The sequence below is a fragment of the Macrosteles quadrilineatus genome, unplaced genomic scaffold, assembly GCF_028750875.1.
Source record: "Macrosteles quadrilineatus isolate MER2022 unplaced genomic scaffold, UCM_ALF_1.0 Scaffold_1__1_contigs__length_201487025, whole genome shotgun sequence".
Lineage (NCBI taxonomy): Eukaryota > Metazoa > Arthropoda > Insecta > Hemiptera > Cicadellidae > Macrosteles > Macrosteles quadrilineatus.
The window spans coordinates 168787167-168801152 of NW_026542594.1; the positions used below are offsets into that span (position 1 = coordinate 168787167).

Here is a 13986-nt window from a genome sequence, read left to right on the forward strand (position 1 = left end):
AAAACAAATCCGAATTGATTAAATTTCTGTAGCAAAACATAATAGGCCTAGCTATGTTTAAACAACTATTTGAACATGATACGTCAATATAACACCCTGTATTAAAAAAAAAAATCAAGCGGGATAAAACGGGATTTTTCATGATTCAAAAGTGGGATAAAAATGGTCCCGATTTTCATTACCCAATATGCGGGATTATTTTTATGATAGTGTGGATCAGTCCCGATTGTGGTTCCTTATGCCCGTATTTAAGCCTTTGTTAATCCGGGAGGGAGGGGACAATGTCCCAATTTTTTCCCAACCTAAGGTGGCAAACCTGGTGTGGATACTCTGAGCTGTATACAAGAGTATGGTATGGTACGTTGGAAATGAAATTTACTAATGAAATAGATACCAATACACTATGGAGGATGTTTGGATATATTTAACTGAATATTTGGAAAGACTATTTAAAATATAAATAAATACAATTACAGTAACACTTGTACGACAATGAGAAAATATGGTAGGGAAAATTTAAAAAAAGTGTAAGGTAAAAATATTTCAAACGTCTATGGAAACTAAATATTACCACCTACTCTACTCTTAATGGGGGGAGCGAGCTGGTCTAGTGGTTAGAGCGCGCGACTCCGGTTCCTGGGGTCACCAATGGATTTTATCTAAGTGATAATGCCGTAACCCCTAGGTCTAGCCTGAAGTAATGTGAAAAACAATTCCGGGCTCGTGCCTAGTGTCCTAAGACAAAAAAATTCTACTCTTAAAAAATTTAACCACACTGCACTGCTGAATAAGCATACAATGACATAACAAATGTAGTGGCCAACGAGTTTATAAAGAGGAACAGGTAACTTATATGTATTTGCAACAGTACAGCCTACAGCACTGCCTGTTCCTATACCTTTTGCTTCACTACTATAACAAATAATGTGTAAAAGACTAATATTAACTGGCATAATTTTTCTTTCATGTTTAAATTTACATAGTGTATAGTGCAAGACTTGAACCTAATAGTAAGATAATTTGGTCCTTTTCCGTTAATTCACTACTGTACCACTACTTTTTTATTGCAATTCCTTTTAATCACTACCAGAATGTTTTCATAACCAGCAAGTTTTGTTGGTAAGGTTAGAGTTTAGAATAGTTTAATTTCATAATTTTGATATATTCATAGACTAGGCCAACTGTTTAAAATATTGTAATTGCAATAAAAAAAGTAATGCTAGTGAATTAACGGAAAATAACCAATAATTTTAATGCTTTAAAATACATTTAGAGTTTTACAGAGGAGTAGTAAACTAACTTTCCTAAACAATTCCAACCTTTTTAGCGAGTTTCCTGTATAGGGAAAAAGCTATTACTCCTGTTAGTAGGTCCCATGGTATACAAACCCTGGAGGGTATTTTGTTGTGTTTTTGATGTCCCCAGAGGGCAAAAGAACCATTCATTCGATTTCATATACCAGTATTTTATTTGTCTGTGTCCCTTAGCTGGATAACTCGAGTACAAATCAATAAATCATATGATATTTAATATTGTAGTTCTATGTACATCAATGTTTATAATCCTACGCATGTTTAGTGAAACTATACACTGTTGGACGTTCCAGTAAAAATTGGCTAAGCTGCTGGAAGTAGTTTTGATTTTGTTGAGCTTGGTTCAAAGAAGCAAGCCTATATTAATTCTAACGATTCCGTGAACTGCATGATCATACTATTGGAAAGGAGATTAAATACGGTAACTAAATTATTGTCAAGACTTTTTTGCCAGCCATTTAAAACACTTTTGAGTAGCTACACGGTCTATGCACCAAGCATTCAAAATTATCTATTTTTTAAATAGTTTCACTCAATCCTATACATAATACGAGTAAAGTTTGAATAATTGTCAACTCGATCTGGGAATCGGCCCTAACAAAAACGTTTATATTTACGGAATAACTAAGTTCTGTGTCAAAAATAAGTTCCAGACCAGTGGTATAGCCAGGAAAAATCTATTTTCGCCATAATATGAGTACAAACTTTTGAAAATTTAAAATGGGCCTTATGAGAAAACATTCCGCTATTATTGTAATTTTGTTTACATTTTAAGACATAACGTGACGTTCTGTACCCACGAGCACCTTAGCTTGTGCATGCGCAGAAAGCTCTCGAAGCACTTTAATTCCAAGGTAACTGTTACTTCTGATTATGCGTAGCGTAGCCTATATTAGCTTCTGACATACAATTTTGTCAACTTGAGACAGAGAGAAAGAGAACGACTCTACTTTGCTCCAGTTCATTAAATCGTTTGATGTATAATAGTTTGTATTACATTATAAAACTTTCCAGAGTAGCCTAATGAGTTTCTAATCCATTAAAAAACTATTCTTATATTATCTTCAGCTTTATTACTGTTTATTTAATACTTTTGTCAATATAAACTAGCAATATATCTCATATTTTTTATTTTTTATGGTTTTAATAATAATTATCATCACTAAATTACTCTTTTCGTTGGTTGTCGTGTCGTATCGACGTCAATAGATGATGATTTATAAAATATCAAGAGATTAATTTTTTTCTTAAAATAGCTAATACCTAAGTTGAGCAACATTTGCTTGAAAATATTGTTTATAGAAAAAGTTTAATTTAACCAAACCTAATAAAAATTGGATTATAATGTGTCTACTTACTGAGTTCTTCTTGCTAAATCAAAAAATGTAAATTTGTTTTTAGTCGGAAAGAATCCTGAGTTTCCGAAAAATAAAATTGTAATTTATTACCTTTTAAAAATGAAGTGTAAATTAAAGGTTCTGGTTGTAGTTTCGGAGCGAGTCCAAGTTCTTGCAGTGACTAATACTTAAAAAGGAAGGAAGGTGAGAAGATTTGTTTACTGCTGATAGCATTTTTTAATTCAGCGTGAAAAATACTGGTTATTTTCTGTAGTTTGGGCCGTTTAGGGGAATCAAACAAATAGCCTCTTCTTTCTATTCATTTCAGTAAACGAAGTTACTGAAGAAATAGAAAAGAAGTTAAATAGATGTCAAGAAAAGATCGCAAAATGATATGTTTGGGATCGATTTACATAGACCAAAGAATACTCTCAGACTCAGAGTATAGTGATAAAGTTCCCCGAGCAAAGCTCGGTCCCCAGGTACTTACTTTATAAATAGACTATAACAGGCACTTTTGAGAACTTGGTGGACAGACTGCTTTAATGAGTTAAAACTAGTATACCTACTATATGATAATTTTTAAAAGGATTTTTTTTAAATCACTAGTTTAAGTAGCGACTGAATAGTTATTGGTTAATAATAATGATTTGCAGGGTTGAAAAACATTTCAATCATATTGTTTTAAATTTTAAACTAGCCAAATTTATATTTTTTAACTTAGAATATAACTAATGTATAGAATTACTCTTATACGTTGACTCTTATGCATTTCGTAATACGCAAACTCCTCCTAGACGGCTGAATCAATCGTTTTCAAATTTTGCATGGTGATAAAGACCATATCGGTGAGTGCTAACATCTATATATGGCGTTAAAAAAGTCTCTCAGGAATCCGCTCCACTGGGTCTCAAAGTTTCAATGTAATCCTTATGGAAGCAGTATTTGACACATAAACAAATACATATGATCAGCTGTTGACTTTTGAATGCAGTAGATAAAGAAATAGCTGATAGCGTTATTCCATAGATATTAGAACAGAAACGGTATGGATCATAAATATAATCAAATGACGACACTAGCTTGGGGTCCGTGACTTATGAAGTGGTTAAAGAAAAAGGGGAGCAGTCTGGAGTATGGAAACTGTTTATGACGATTAGATTAAGGTATCTGCATTCCTAAAATTCTATGGGAAGGGAAGAAAACAGGTCCGCGACGTAGGAAGTGGTGAAGGAAGTAGTAAAGGCGAGCAGTCTGGATTGTGGAAACTGTTTATGACGATTGGATTAAAGTTACAGTGTCATCGGTTTTGTACCCTGTTTATTATTGGTGTTCATAGTATGGATCAGGGTAAAGGCTGGAATGAAATTTGTTTTAGCAAAAATGCTACAAACTCTCAGCAAAAATAATTAATTAAAACATTTGCCAGTAATATTAGGCCTACATGTTTGGACATTGCCTTTATTTTTATTCGTAGCAAATTTGCTATAGCCTGCAAAAACAGTATATAGGGTAGAATTTTTAAGTTTGCTATAGCAAAATACCTAAAAATGCTACCGCAGAACTTAAACCCTGGTATGGATCTACAAAAAACAAACAACATATGCTACCTATTTGGGGAGTCGCTACTGAAACTAGTGATTAAAAAAAAATCCTTTTAAAAATTATCATATATACTTTTTTAAGTTCATTTAGTGTTAGAAAAAGATTTACTGCTGTTAAAGTAAGAAAAAAAATTTTTTACATACTTTTTGGAGTTTTTTAAGTTTTTGGCGGGGAAAATGGGGTTTTTTAAATCTCTTATAACTATTTAACTACTGAACCAATTTTATTGTTTTTAATGTACCTACTTTTATTTACCCAATTACAATATCCATGCACAGAAAGTTGATTTATAGTATAAACAATGTGTGGTAAAAATTTCATTCATATAGCTGTAATAGTTAAAAAGTTATAAGAACATATATATAAAAAAAAAAAATTTAAATTCGCGGAAATCAGCGGTTGAAGTTTATACTAGGCCTTGTTGATGCCCCAAAAGAGGTGTGCACGCTTCACTTCAAATATTTTTTTTCACAGTGATAAAAATATATAGGTACCTATTTTACCAAATGTTATGTTTTTCTGAAACCTTAAAACAATCCATAGAACAAGATAAAAAATAATAAAAAAATCATGTTTTTTACAAAATTGGCAATTTTTCAGTAGCGACTCCCCTTAAATCAGTAGGTACTTTTCTTGATCTAATTATAATTATCAAATTATCTTTATCATCAACCAGGAGGAATGCCATATTATTTTTTAAATAGAACTTTTTCCCCTCTAAAAATATTTTAAACAGACATACCTACATTTTTTAGTCTATCAGTAAGAAGATATTGGATTAATTAGGCGTAATGTTCAAGATCCATGTTGACACACAATATTGCATATTTTAAGGAGATAATGAGTGAAGCATTGGTGGTAAAATTTAAAAGATGAAAGATTTGTTGAAGACCAGGTCCAGTTTCTAACCATCAAAAATTGTTAACTTGCTTTGCTTAAGATCGAGCTTTTGATTAGGATTATGCCTATTGTGATTACTAAAGGACCACTAAAGTTAGCTACCCGCTATATTGTCTTATGGGCATTGTTTAATTAATTGGAAAATTTATTTGAGATAACTTAAGTAGGTACCTACTGTGAATAGAGTAAGTTACCATTTGTCGTTTTACGACTGAACACTGTCAGAGGCAATATGCAGGAAGGTTACCTGCCTAGCAGATAGTATTTTAAGTTAACTGAGGCAGGTAACCTGCCCAGCTACTTGCCTCGTGTATCTAGGTGTGTAGCTAAGTTATTAGGATGATAAATGTTTGATGGAGTACTTAGCTAAGTTATGTTTAATCTATGACGACAATCAATAAAATATTGAATCTTTTTACTTTTCAATGTTCACAAAAGTAGATTAACTTACATTATTTGATTGGGGTGCACTTTACTTTAGGTCCTACACTCATTCGAGTTAAAATATTGATTGATATATCCATTAATCGATCGTTTCATTTGATATGTCGTTTGGTTAGTTAGGTAAGGTTGACCTAACCTAACTAACTAAACGATATATCGAATGAAACAATCGAATATTCGATATTTTCTTCGAATGAGTGTAGGACCTAAAAGTAAAGTAAAGTGCAGCCTTTGATTGGAAGATCCAGAATTCAAACAGCATAACTTAACTTACACATTTTTCCTGACCCAGTTAACTAAAGTTCACAGATTTTGAAACATTATTAATTTAAGCTATGGGTAATTGAAAATAAATATGCACACTTCCATGTCAAAAAAGATTAAGTTAAACCTTTAAACCTAATCCTCTGGTATGATTGTCTATGATGTAAATTTATTTCTTATCGTGGTTATGGTACATTTTTAAAGTTCATGTACCATAACATTTTCTGACTTAACAAGCAATTGTAAGAATACAGAATAACAAACCAAAGCCTCTATAGTTGAAAGAATAAATCATTAAAATTACAGTGACACAATACAAGTTTGAAAAAAACCAGGTCTGGTCCATGTTTTAATTACTATTACTTTGTCATTTAGCTTTGTTTAACAACAACTAGGCTCACTAATTAATAGGGGCCTAAACACTTACCTCTTCAAAAATGGACCCAACATTTGCGGTTATGAAGAGTGCTGGTGTTGTTTTCTCAGCCATGGTGTCAAACAAATCACTACTTCGATAAAGTGAAATCAAATGTATGGTAAGACTAATCAAATCATGTAATGGAAATATCCACTATTATCATCCCACTTGACATTTGACGGACGAACGGAATGACATCTAGGTTCAAAACATTTTCCGATTTTCCGTCTGCACCCTGCACGCACGCACTCTATAAACCACGCCTACTTCCATTGACGTCAATAGAAACAATACAAAGGTCAAGTTAACTCTTGAATTATTTTTAAGGAAGATTTTTTAATTTGATCAGTATCTTATTCGATCAATTATGAATGTTTACAATGCATTTATCACGTAAAACACTTTAGCTGAACGATTTTGGAAAGGGCTCATTACTACAAGGCTAAGGCTTAAGTATGTACTAATTGCATATTCAAATTTTTTTTACATTTAACCTTTAGCAGCGATGACTATTGCGAACACTGAGCTAAAATTATAACTGGAGGTAGCACTGCCATGGCAGAAGTCTGTCAAGAGCGTGTCGCTGATTTTGTTAGGTTGGTATAGCAGTGAGTTTTTTTAACCAATGATATGGCTTCTATAACTAGGTCTGTAACGACCTTCTCACCGCAGTATTTCACCTCCCTTTTTTTAGAACCTTTGGAACAGTTACACGGAACTGTTTGGGATAATGTTCAATACAACTGTGACAAAAAGTATAGAATAGGTTAGGCGAAACCGTTATATTACAAATAGCTCCGTTCCTTAAAAACTTTATTATTTTTCCTGCATAAAAATTTAATTATTATGATATACCTTTTTTCCTCCTCCTCATAATAATAACAAGTCTTTTATAGACATGGACATAACCTGTAAGTTAGTTAACTGGTTTCGTTTATTTAATTATTCTTACATTACATCACGAAAACCGGCTTATTCTTAAAAGACAATGATATAATAGCATATTAAGGAAAACTATTCAAAGAAATTGCACAGTTTTGTTAAATTTGCTAACAATGAGAAAGGTTATAAGGTATAAGGTGTTGATGGAGCAGGAGTCACAATGAAAAAGCACATACAAATTAAAATCAAAAGTTTTATTATTATATTTATAGCTATATTTTGGATACAGTATTGTGAAGTTCATAATTATAATAAATTTAACTTACCTTCTTCTGTTTCAAAATTCAGCTCCCCAACTATTATTTCAATGGCATGGGCTTCTTCCAGATGCTGGATCAAGTTTTCAAACCACGAAAATTGATGAGAGCAATCACCCTCTGGGCCTCTGGGCAAATAAGCCTTTTCGGGTTGTTTGAACAGTCAGATTGTTCACTACAACAACTATCATGCACATTACGTGTATGGCGCGTTAAATTAAATTTACTAGCAAAAGTGTTTGTCACAAAATGAACATTCAAACTTTTTTGTATTAATATCAGACATACTGATCCAGTAACTCTTTAACTTGAAATTACACCATCGATTTGAGATAAAGTTTCCAATCACTTGACAAAATGGAGGTTAAAGACAGAGATCCACGAAAAACAAAATGAACGCCTAAAAAGGAAATGGAATGGAACTCTTTGTTTGTAATGTAACGGTTTTAACAAATCTATTCCAAACAGTTCCGTTTAACTGTTCCAAAAGTTCAAAAAAAAGGAAGGTGAAATACTGCGGTGAGAAGGTCGTGGTCTGTATAGCAGTGAGTTTTTTCATCCAATAACATGGCTTCTTTATAACTCACACCTCACGCAAACATGGCGGCTGGCGACACGCATCTTTGACATTCAGTGCTACCTCCAGTTAGAATTATAGCTCAGTGATTGCGAATAGCTTCTTAGCTTCTTCACGGCAAGTGACATACGTATGCTTTCTAAACGTCACGGGAGTGTAAAGTAAGGTACAGTAATGCAAAAAAGTTAGTCTAATGGTACTGGTTAAATGTATTTTTTATAAGAGAGTGTGTTATCTATGGTTTTATTGAGTAGTATTTTATAGAAGTAACCAAACCACTGGGTGCATTATACTACGTAATTACAATTCAAAAATAATAAACAATAATTAGAAAAGGAAGACATTTAATAACAAAATTAAACATAAAATATTCATGAATAGTGCATTTATTCACTTTACATACTAAAACCAAAACTCTACTTGTCATTTTTAACATTCTTAGCGTCTTCAGGTTCACAGTCGCCTCTCTCCTAAAAATAAAATATCAAATTATAATTAAATTACGCCTATCTTCTATATAAATAAAATTAGAGTTTTGTCTGTACATTGCTCAGAATTATATACTTTTAGGTTATTTTTACGTTTTATACATTAAAGAAGCAGAAACGAGTCTTATCTCAATTTCTGTCTGTCTGTCTGTCCCTTTGTCTGTAACACTCAAGATGGCATTTTACGCAATCTTCTCCGTGAAAACCAGAGTACATATCAAGATCCAAGCCATTTTAATGTATTCACTGGATTGGCGAGAGTGTCTTTAGTGATTTAAATATAGCCTCACTACTTTGTAAATAAAATTACGGACGTTCAAAAATGCAGTTTTGTGCGATTTTTGTCAAATTTTCGTTCAATTTTTATCACAGAATCGTCTATGAAATAACGAACAGCTGTTCGGATCAAGATTATTTTTTCTATCTGTCAATGACATGTTTACAAATGCTGTTTACAAATACCGCAACTATTTCGAATCACGTTTTGAAAGCAAATCCCAACCAAGTGAGATTAAAAACGTTTTTCTTACATAACGGATTTAATTAACCGCAAGTGCAATAATATAGTCTAATAGTGTAACCGTAAATGAAATTAAATAACTAGACATCATCCAAATCGGAACCAGAAATTCTTTGAGTATAAAATGTTTCTTGAGTTTTGACAACCAGAAAGAAGAAGACCTTGAATCAGTGTTATATAGGGCTGTGACACTGAAATGATCGTCGCCAATAGCTTACAAAAAAGGTTTCCACTCATTGACGGCGCTTCAATGGCGATTGTGTAAAGTGTAAAGTAAAAAATCACAACTGCAGTGGGTGATTGTAACAGAGGTTTTACAGAGGAAGTGCTAAACTCGCTTTTCCAATGTGTCACTTTCTGTTTCTACTCACCGTGTGATGCAATCGCTGGACCATACAGCCAATAGGCCCATAGCTCATATCTTGGGTACGTAAGCCTACATATTTATTCATAACAACCTTTTTGACGACGATCCTTGATACCGGTACTTTTCCATAGAATAGGCTACATGGCCTACCTACTTAAAAAATAAAATTACAAATGACCAAAACCCCAACATTGTGTGATTTTCGTCACATTTCCTTCTAATGTTAATAGATATACTAATCATTGTTTAGAGAATGCGTAATCTATTAAATAACAAAAAGTTGTTTGGGTAAGGTTGTTTTTTTTTTCAAACTGACACCGATAAGTTTACGCTATAACTTTTTACGAGAAAATCCAAAAGCAAGAGATCAATAACCTCGAAGCTAGATATTAATGTATTTAATTGGTCCGATTTACTGTAATTCTTAGGTAGGTTCTTACGTAGGTACTGGTTCTTTTCCTTAGAACCGGTAGTTTACAAATTAGATATCGTTGGTGTTGCACCTTATTTATTAGAGCCGTCCGTTCTCCGTATTCAATTTAAGTGATGTCTTAACTCTGTATAAGTTTTGCTTTTTCTGCCTGGATTCCAAATCTTAGCTTACCCGGTATGCTAAGAAAATGATAACCTATTTGAGTAAAACATTTGTTGGGCAAACCATCATGAATTGTTTACGCCTTTATATTGTTTATGTATCAATAGTTCGTGGCCTTTGTTGGATTGTTGTATTGTGTTGTTTTGTTGTATGTTGGTAACGCATTAATGTCCTTATTTCTCAGTGTTTCACGGAATGGACAAGAGCACCTTTGATACTGAAAATGTCAACCGGAATAAAGTGTTAAATGGTGAGGTTGAGGTAGTACTTTAAATACGTTTAAGTTAACCGATGTGGAAAGTAACTTTCAATTATAGGCCTACTTTAGGGCTACGCTTCATGGATCTATAAAACATTTTTAAGTTTAATCATTGGACATATGGACCAAAACGATCCGGGCGACATTTAATTGCGAAGCATTTATTTTGGCTTGAACTGTCAGATACTGTATTTGCGAAGGTTTATACATAATAGTTTTGCCAGCATATCTGCAAATATGCAAACTAATTGCTGCTCTTAATCTTAATATAAGAAGGTTTCAACTGACTACTATAAGATCCCCGTGCGTAGAACGGGCACACAGCTAGTTATGATTAAAATGGCAACTGTTCATTTTGGGACTTAAGTCCCAACCATTTTCACTTAACTACTAACCGACATAAACAAGCAATCAAAATATCAAGCTGAGATTAAAAAGCGTCCATTACAATTATTAATTTTCTACACTGTCCAATTTGTTTGTTAAGTGTTTTTTATTGATAACAGGAAAAGGGAATGGACTTTATGATTCGTTAAATTATCGATGGTTCCACTCTGTAAAGAATGTATAGGTAATTAAAAGTTTTACTTATTTGAATAATACAAATACAAATCATTAGGTAATTCATTTATTATTTAAGCCAACAGTTAGAGTAGAAAATTGAGGTTTGTTCACTTGTGTTTTATAGTAGACACTTTAAAAAATATTACCCCATAATAATATTGACTCACCGTTTCTTTTAGCTCTTCTTTTATCTGGTCTATGAGAGAAACGTCTATTCTACCAGGACTGGAAAGTCTTTTCCTAGGTCTATCACCAACCGGAGACACAGGTTGCTGGAACTGTGTTGGTGGTGGTATGTTGATGAACATGGGAGCAGAGGTCCATCTCTCTAAAGTCATCGATCCGGGCCTTATCATGATACTCTGAACATTTGTGGCTACGGGTAACCGTATGATATCTGTTAAATAAAAAATAAACTATGCTTTCATCTTTGCAAAAACGAAATATACCTACCATAAAACAAAAATATATTAATTCAAATTGAAAATTTTGGGTTACTTCGAAAAAGAGCCTCAGAAACCATCCGATAGCGAAAGAAACAATAAACTTCAACCAAAATAATATTACTTCTTTAACTCTGTTTTTAGAAACGCCATTAGAAGTTACTTTGAAGTGCGGTAGTTCTCAATGTATGTGAATAACTTCTTAGATACGCTACCAAAGTTACCTTTGAGTTTCATCATGTATCCTTGTGTAGGCCCTATGTCAACTCAATATGTAATTGATGACTTATATTCAACGGTACAGAATCTGTAGTTAATGAAATGCATAACGAAAAAGCATAAATGATCAGGCGTTTGTCGGATTCCATATTCCATTAACGCTCTTATCGGATTTGATAATAAGTCGTATAGTTACTCGGCCACCTTTAACTCCAGGCCGCGGCCTTCGAAATGGCAACGTCGCAAGTGGTGTTGTAACAGCGGTTTTGTTTGGAAGCAGCTAATGGTATTTGTGTATTTACGAAAGATTGGTTACTGGACTATGACAATACTTACTTTATACTTTACTCTATTGACTCCGCTTTAAAATGTACAGATATATAGATTTTTAATTCATATTGATGCCGTTTTCAATTCTGTATGTTTTATTTTCAATATTTCAATAAATTTATCTTCAAAAATTTTGATTTAAATAAATAAAGTGCGAATTAATGAGCTGGTGTCACCTGTCTGCCATCTTTTCTTATGGGACGTCTGTCTGGTGCTAGACAACTCCACTTGCAACGATGCCAATTCTACCAGGCCGAGGCCTGTAGTCAAAGGTGGCCGTGATAGTTACCTACATGACTATACCTAATGGGACTGAAGACAAACAGGGTACGTTAATCTTTATCATTTTACAAAAGCATACACGCTACCTACTCAGATAAATTAATTACACAATATAATACAAATTTACTGTAGATGGGTTTTTGTTATATTACAATACAACCTCGAAATAGAATGACCGTCATATAAAATTAAATGCTCTTGTCTTTCCTTTGCGAGTAGTCAAATACTGTAATTTGAATTTTTAATTCTGAGAAGTTGCCGGATACACAGAGGACCGGCAATCCCAAATAGCGCGAGGAAAATATATGAGGTGTTATACTGTAGTTAAAGTAAATAATTCTGTCTTCTTTAAGTGGATACTACCATTGACTATATATACCATAATCAATGATACTAACCTATATTGTCTGGAGAGTTGGTACCGTGCTGTTTGCTATACAAACTGTGTATGATGATAATAGATTATAAATGATATGTGATAAAATCTAATGTTTGCAATGTGGAATTCTGATCTTAACAGTTAAACGTTTAAAACAATCAATTGAAACGTTGATGTTCTAAAATTAATATAGATAGTTAAAAAGGAAAAGGCCTATTTACCTTGATCACCGGTGTCCATCTCTGCAATCACATGAAAATCTTCGTTAGATTTATGAAAGCAAAAACAAACGTATTTTCTTAGTATATTACAGATACGTCTTAAGCTAAAGCATCGAGTCATGATCATACAATATGTCGAAAGTCTTTAAACAAGATTTCAATGTCTAAATTTCGCAAATTCTTGGTATATCTTTAACAGTGATACCATATTTATTTTTATTTTGGGTTAATCTATTAACATTAATATTTACATAGTCATATGTTTAGGTTCACCAATTTTTCTACTCCTCCAATATGAGGATTAAAATTAATTGACATTGATTATACTGCATATCCCTCATGGTGATACATCATCAGAGAGCTGGCTCTGTAAGTGCATTTATTTAGTTAAATAAGTGAGAGCACTGCTATCATTTGGCATTGTATACACTCTTAGTTATGTTACTACGTATAATACTATTATTTATTATGTACTGTTATAATAAACGAGCTACAGTACTTTATTTTGTCATATTAAGCCACATTCTGAGTTTTAGTATGGAGCTCCATTCAGGATGTAATATAGTTTGAATAATTTGAAATCAAGTACAGTATTAGAAAACAGGTCTGTACTAAGATGTATAGAATTCTATCCTCCCATCACTCGGTTGAAGTGACGTGCGGCTTGCGCAGAATATAAAATGGGATGCTCGGGGAAAATATTGTGCGACCGCATCGCCTTCGGTAGATTTCTCTGGCTGGAGCATACGATCTAAGCACCTTTCATTGGTGTGATGGAGTTCCACCCTAGACTAATAATTAACACAAGCGAGTATTTAGTGTGGTCCGACCTATGAACCATATGTATTGGGGCACACATTAAGGGTGCGCTTTACCTCGGCTCGGAAATCTCAGCTCGGGCTCCAGTAGCTATGTTTCACCATTGAACAGTGCCGCGAGAAGCGCTTGCAGACGTTTCCAAGATTACTGTTTTAGAATTAACAAATAATGATAGCTACGCACTCTAAACGGCTTATAGTAGTACAAAGACCAATCTATAGTTCTGCGTTTTTCAAATGTTCAAAAAACGTTTTTTTAATAAGTTAAGGCTAGTTGAAAAGACCCTCTTTTCTTGTAGTACAACTCAAGTTTATAAGGTGTGTATTTAAAATAATTGAAATATAGAAACAAAGAACTATAGGAAATTTCATCCTCTTTAATATGAGACCTTAACTTTGATTCTACCTTCAATGTATCAGGTGAAAACAGAAATCTTGCAAACC

General features: G+C 33.2%; 2 protein-coding genes across 4 annotated transcripts in view; both read right to left on the reverse strand.

Annotated features, from left to right (window-relative positions):
• LOC128989497 (inositol polyphosphate-5-phosphatase A-like) overlaps nucleotides 1-6675 on the reverse strand; it is an 83176-nt gene extending 76501 nt beyond the window's left edge. For all 3 annotated transcript variants that reach the window (XM_054411413.1, XM_054411405.1, XM_054411395.1), the window contains exon 1: nucleotides 6291-6675. In XM_054411413.1, the coding sequence (XP_054267388.1) occupies nucleotides 6291-6353 (63 nt within the window). In that variant the 5' untranslated portion in view covers nucleotides 6354-6675. The remainder of the gene's footprint in view (nucleotides 1-6290) is intronic.
• Nucleotides 6676-8473: 1798 nt separating this feature from the next.
• LOC129002505 (uncharacterized) lies at nucleotides 8474-12913 on the reverse strand. Its single transcript, XM_054430367.1, has 3 exons — nucleotides 12725-12913; nucleotides 11018-11247; nucleotides 8474-8527 (listed from the first exon to the last, which is right to left on the reverse strand). The coding sequence occupies exons 1-3, from the start codon at nucleotides 12849-12851 to the stop codon at nucleotides 8474-8476; spliced, it is 411 nt and encodes a 136-aa protein (XP_054286342.1). The 5' UTR covers nucleotides 12852-12913.
• Between the last annotated feature and the right edge of the window lie 1073 nt (nucleotides 12914-13986).

What these genes read in the sequence shown, in the direction of transcription:
- LOC129002505 (XM_054430367.1), bottom strand. Translation starts at nt 12,851, where the DNA reads ATGATCATGACTCGATGCTTTAGCTTAAGACGTATCTGTAATATACTA. An exon ending in GATGGACACCGGTGATCAAG is followed by an intron (nt 11,248 to 12,724) that starts GTAAATAGGCCT and finishes TTTATTTAACAG; the next exon opens with ATATCATACGGTTACCCGTA. An exon ending in AAGAAGAGCTAAAAGAAACG is followed by an intron (nt 8,528 to 11,017) that starts GTGAGTCAATAT and finishes TTTTATTTTTAG; the next exon opens with GAGAGAGGCGACTGTGAACC.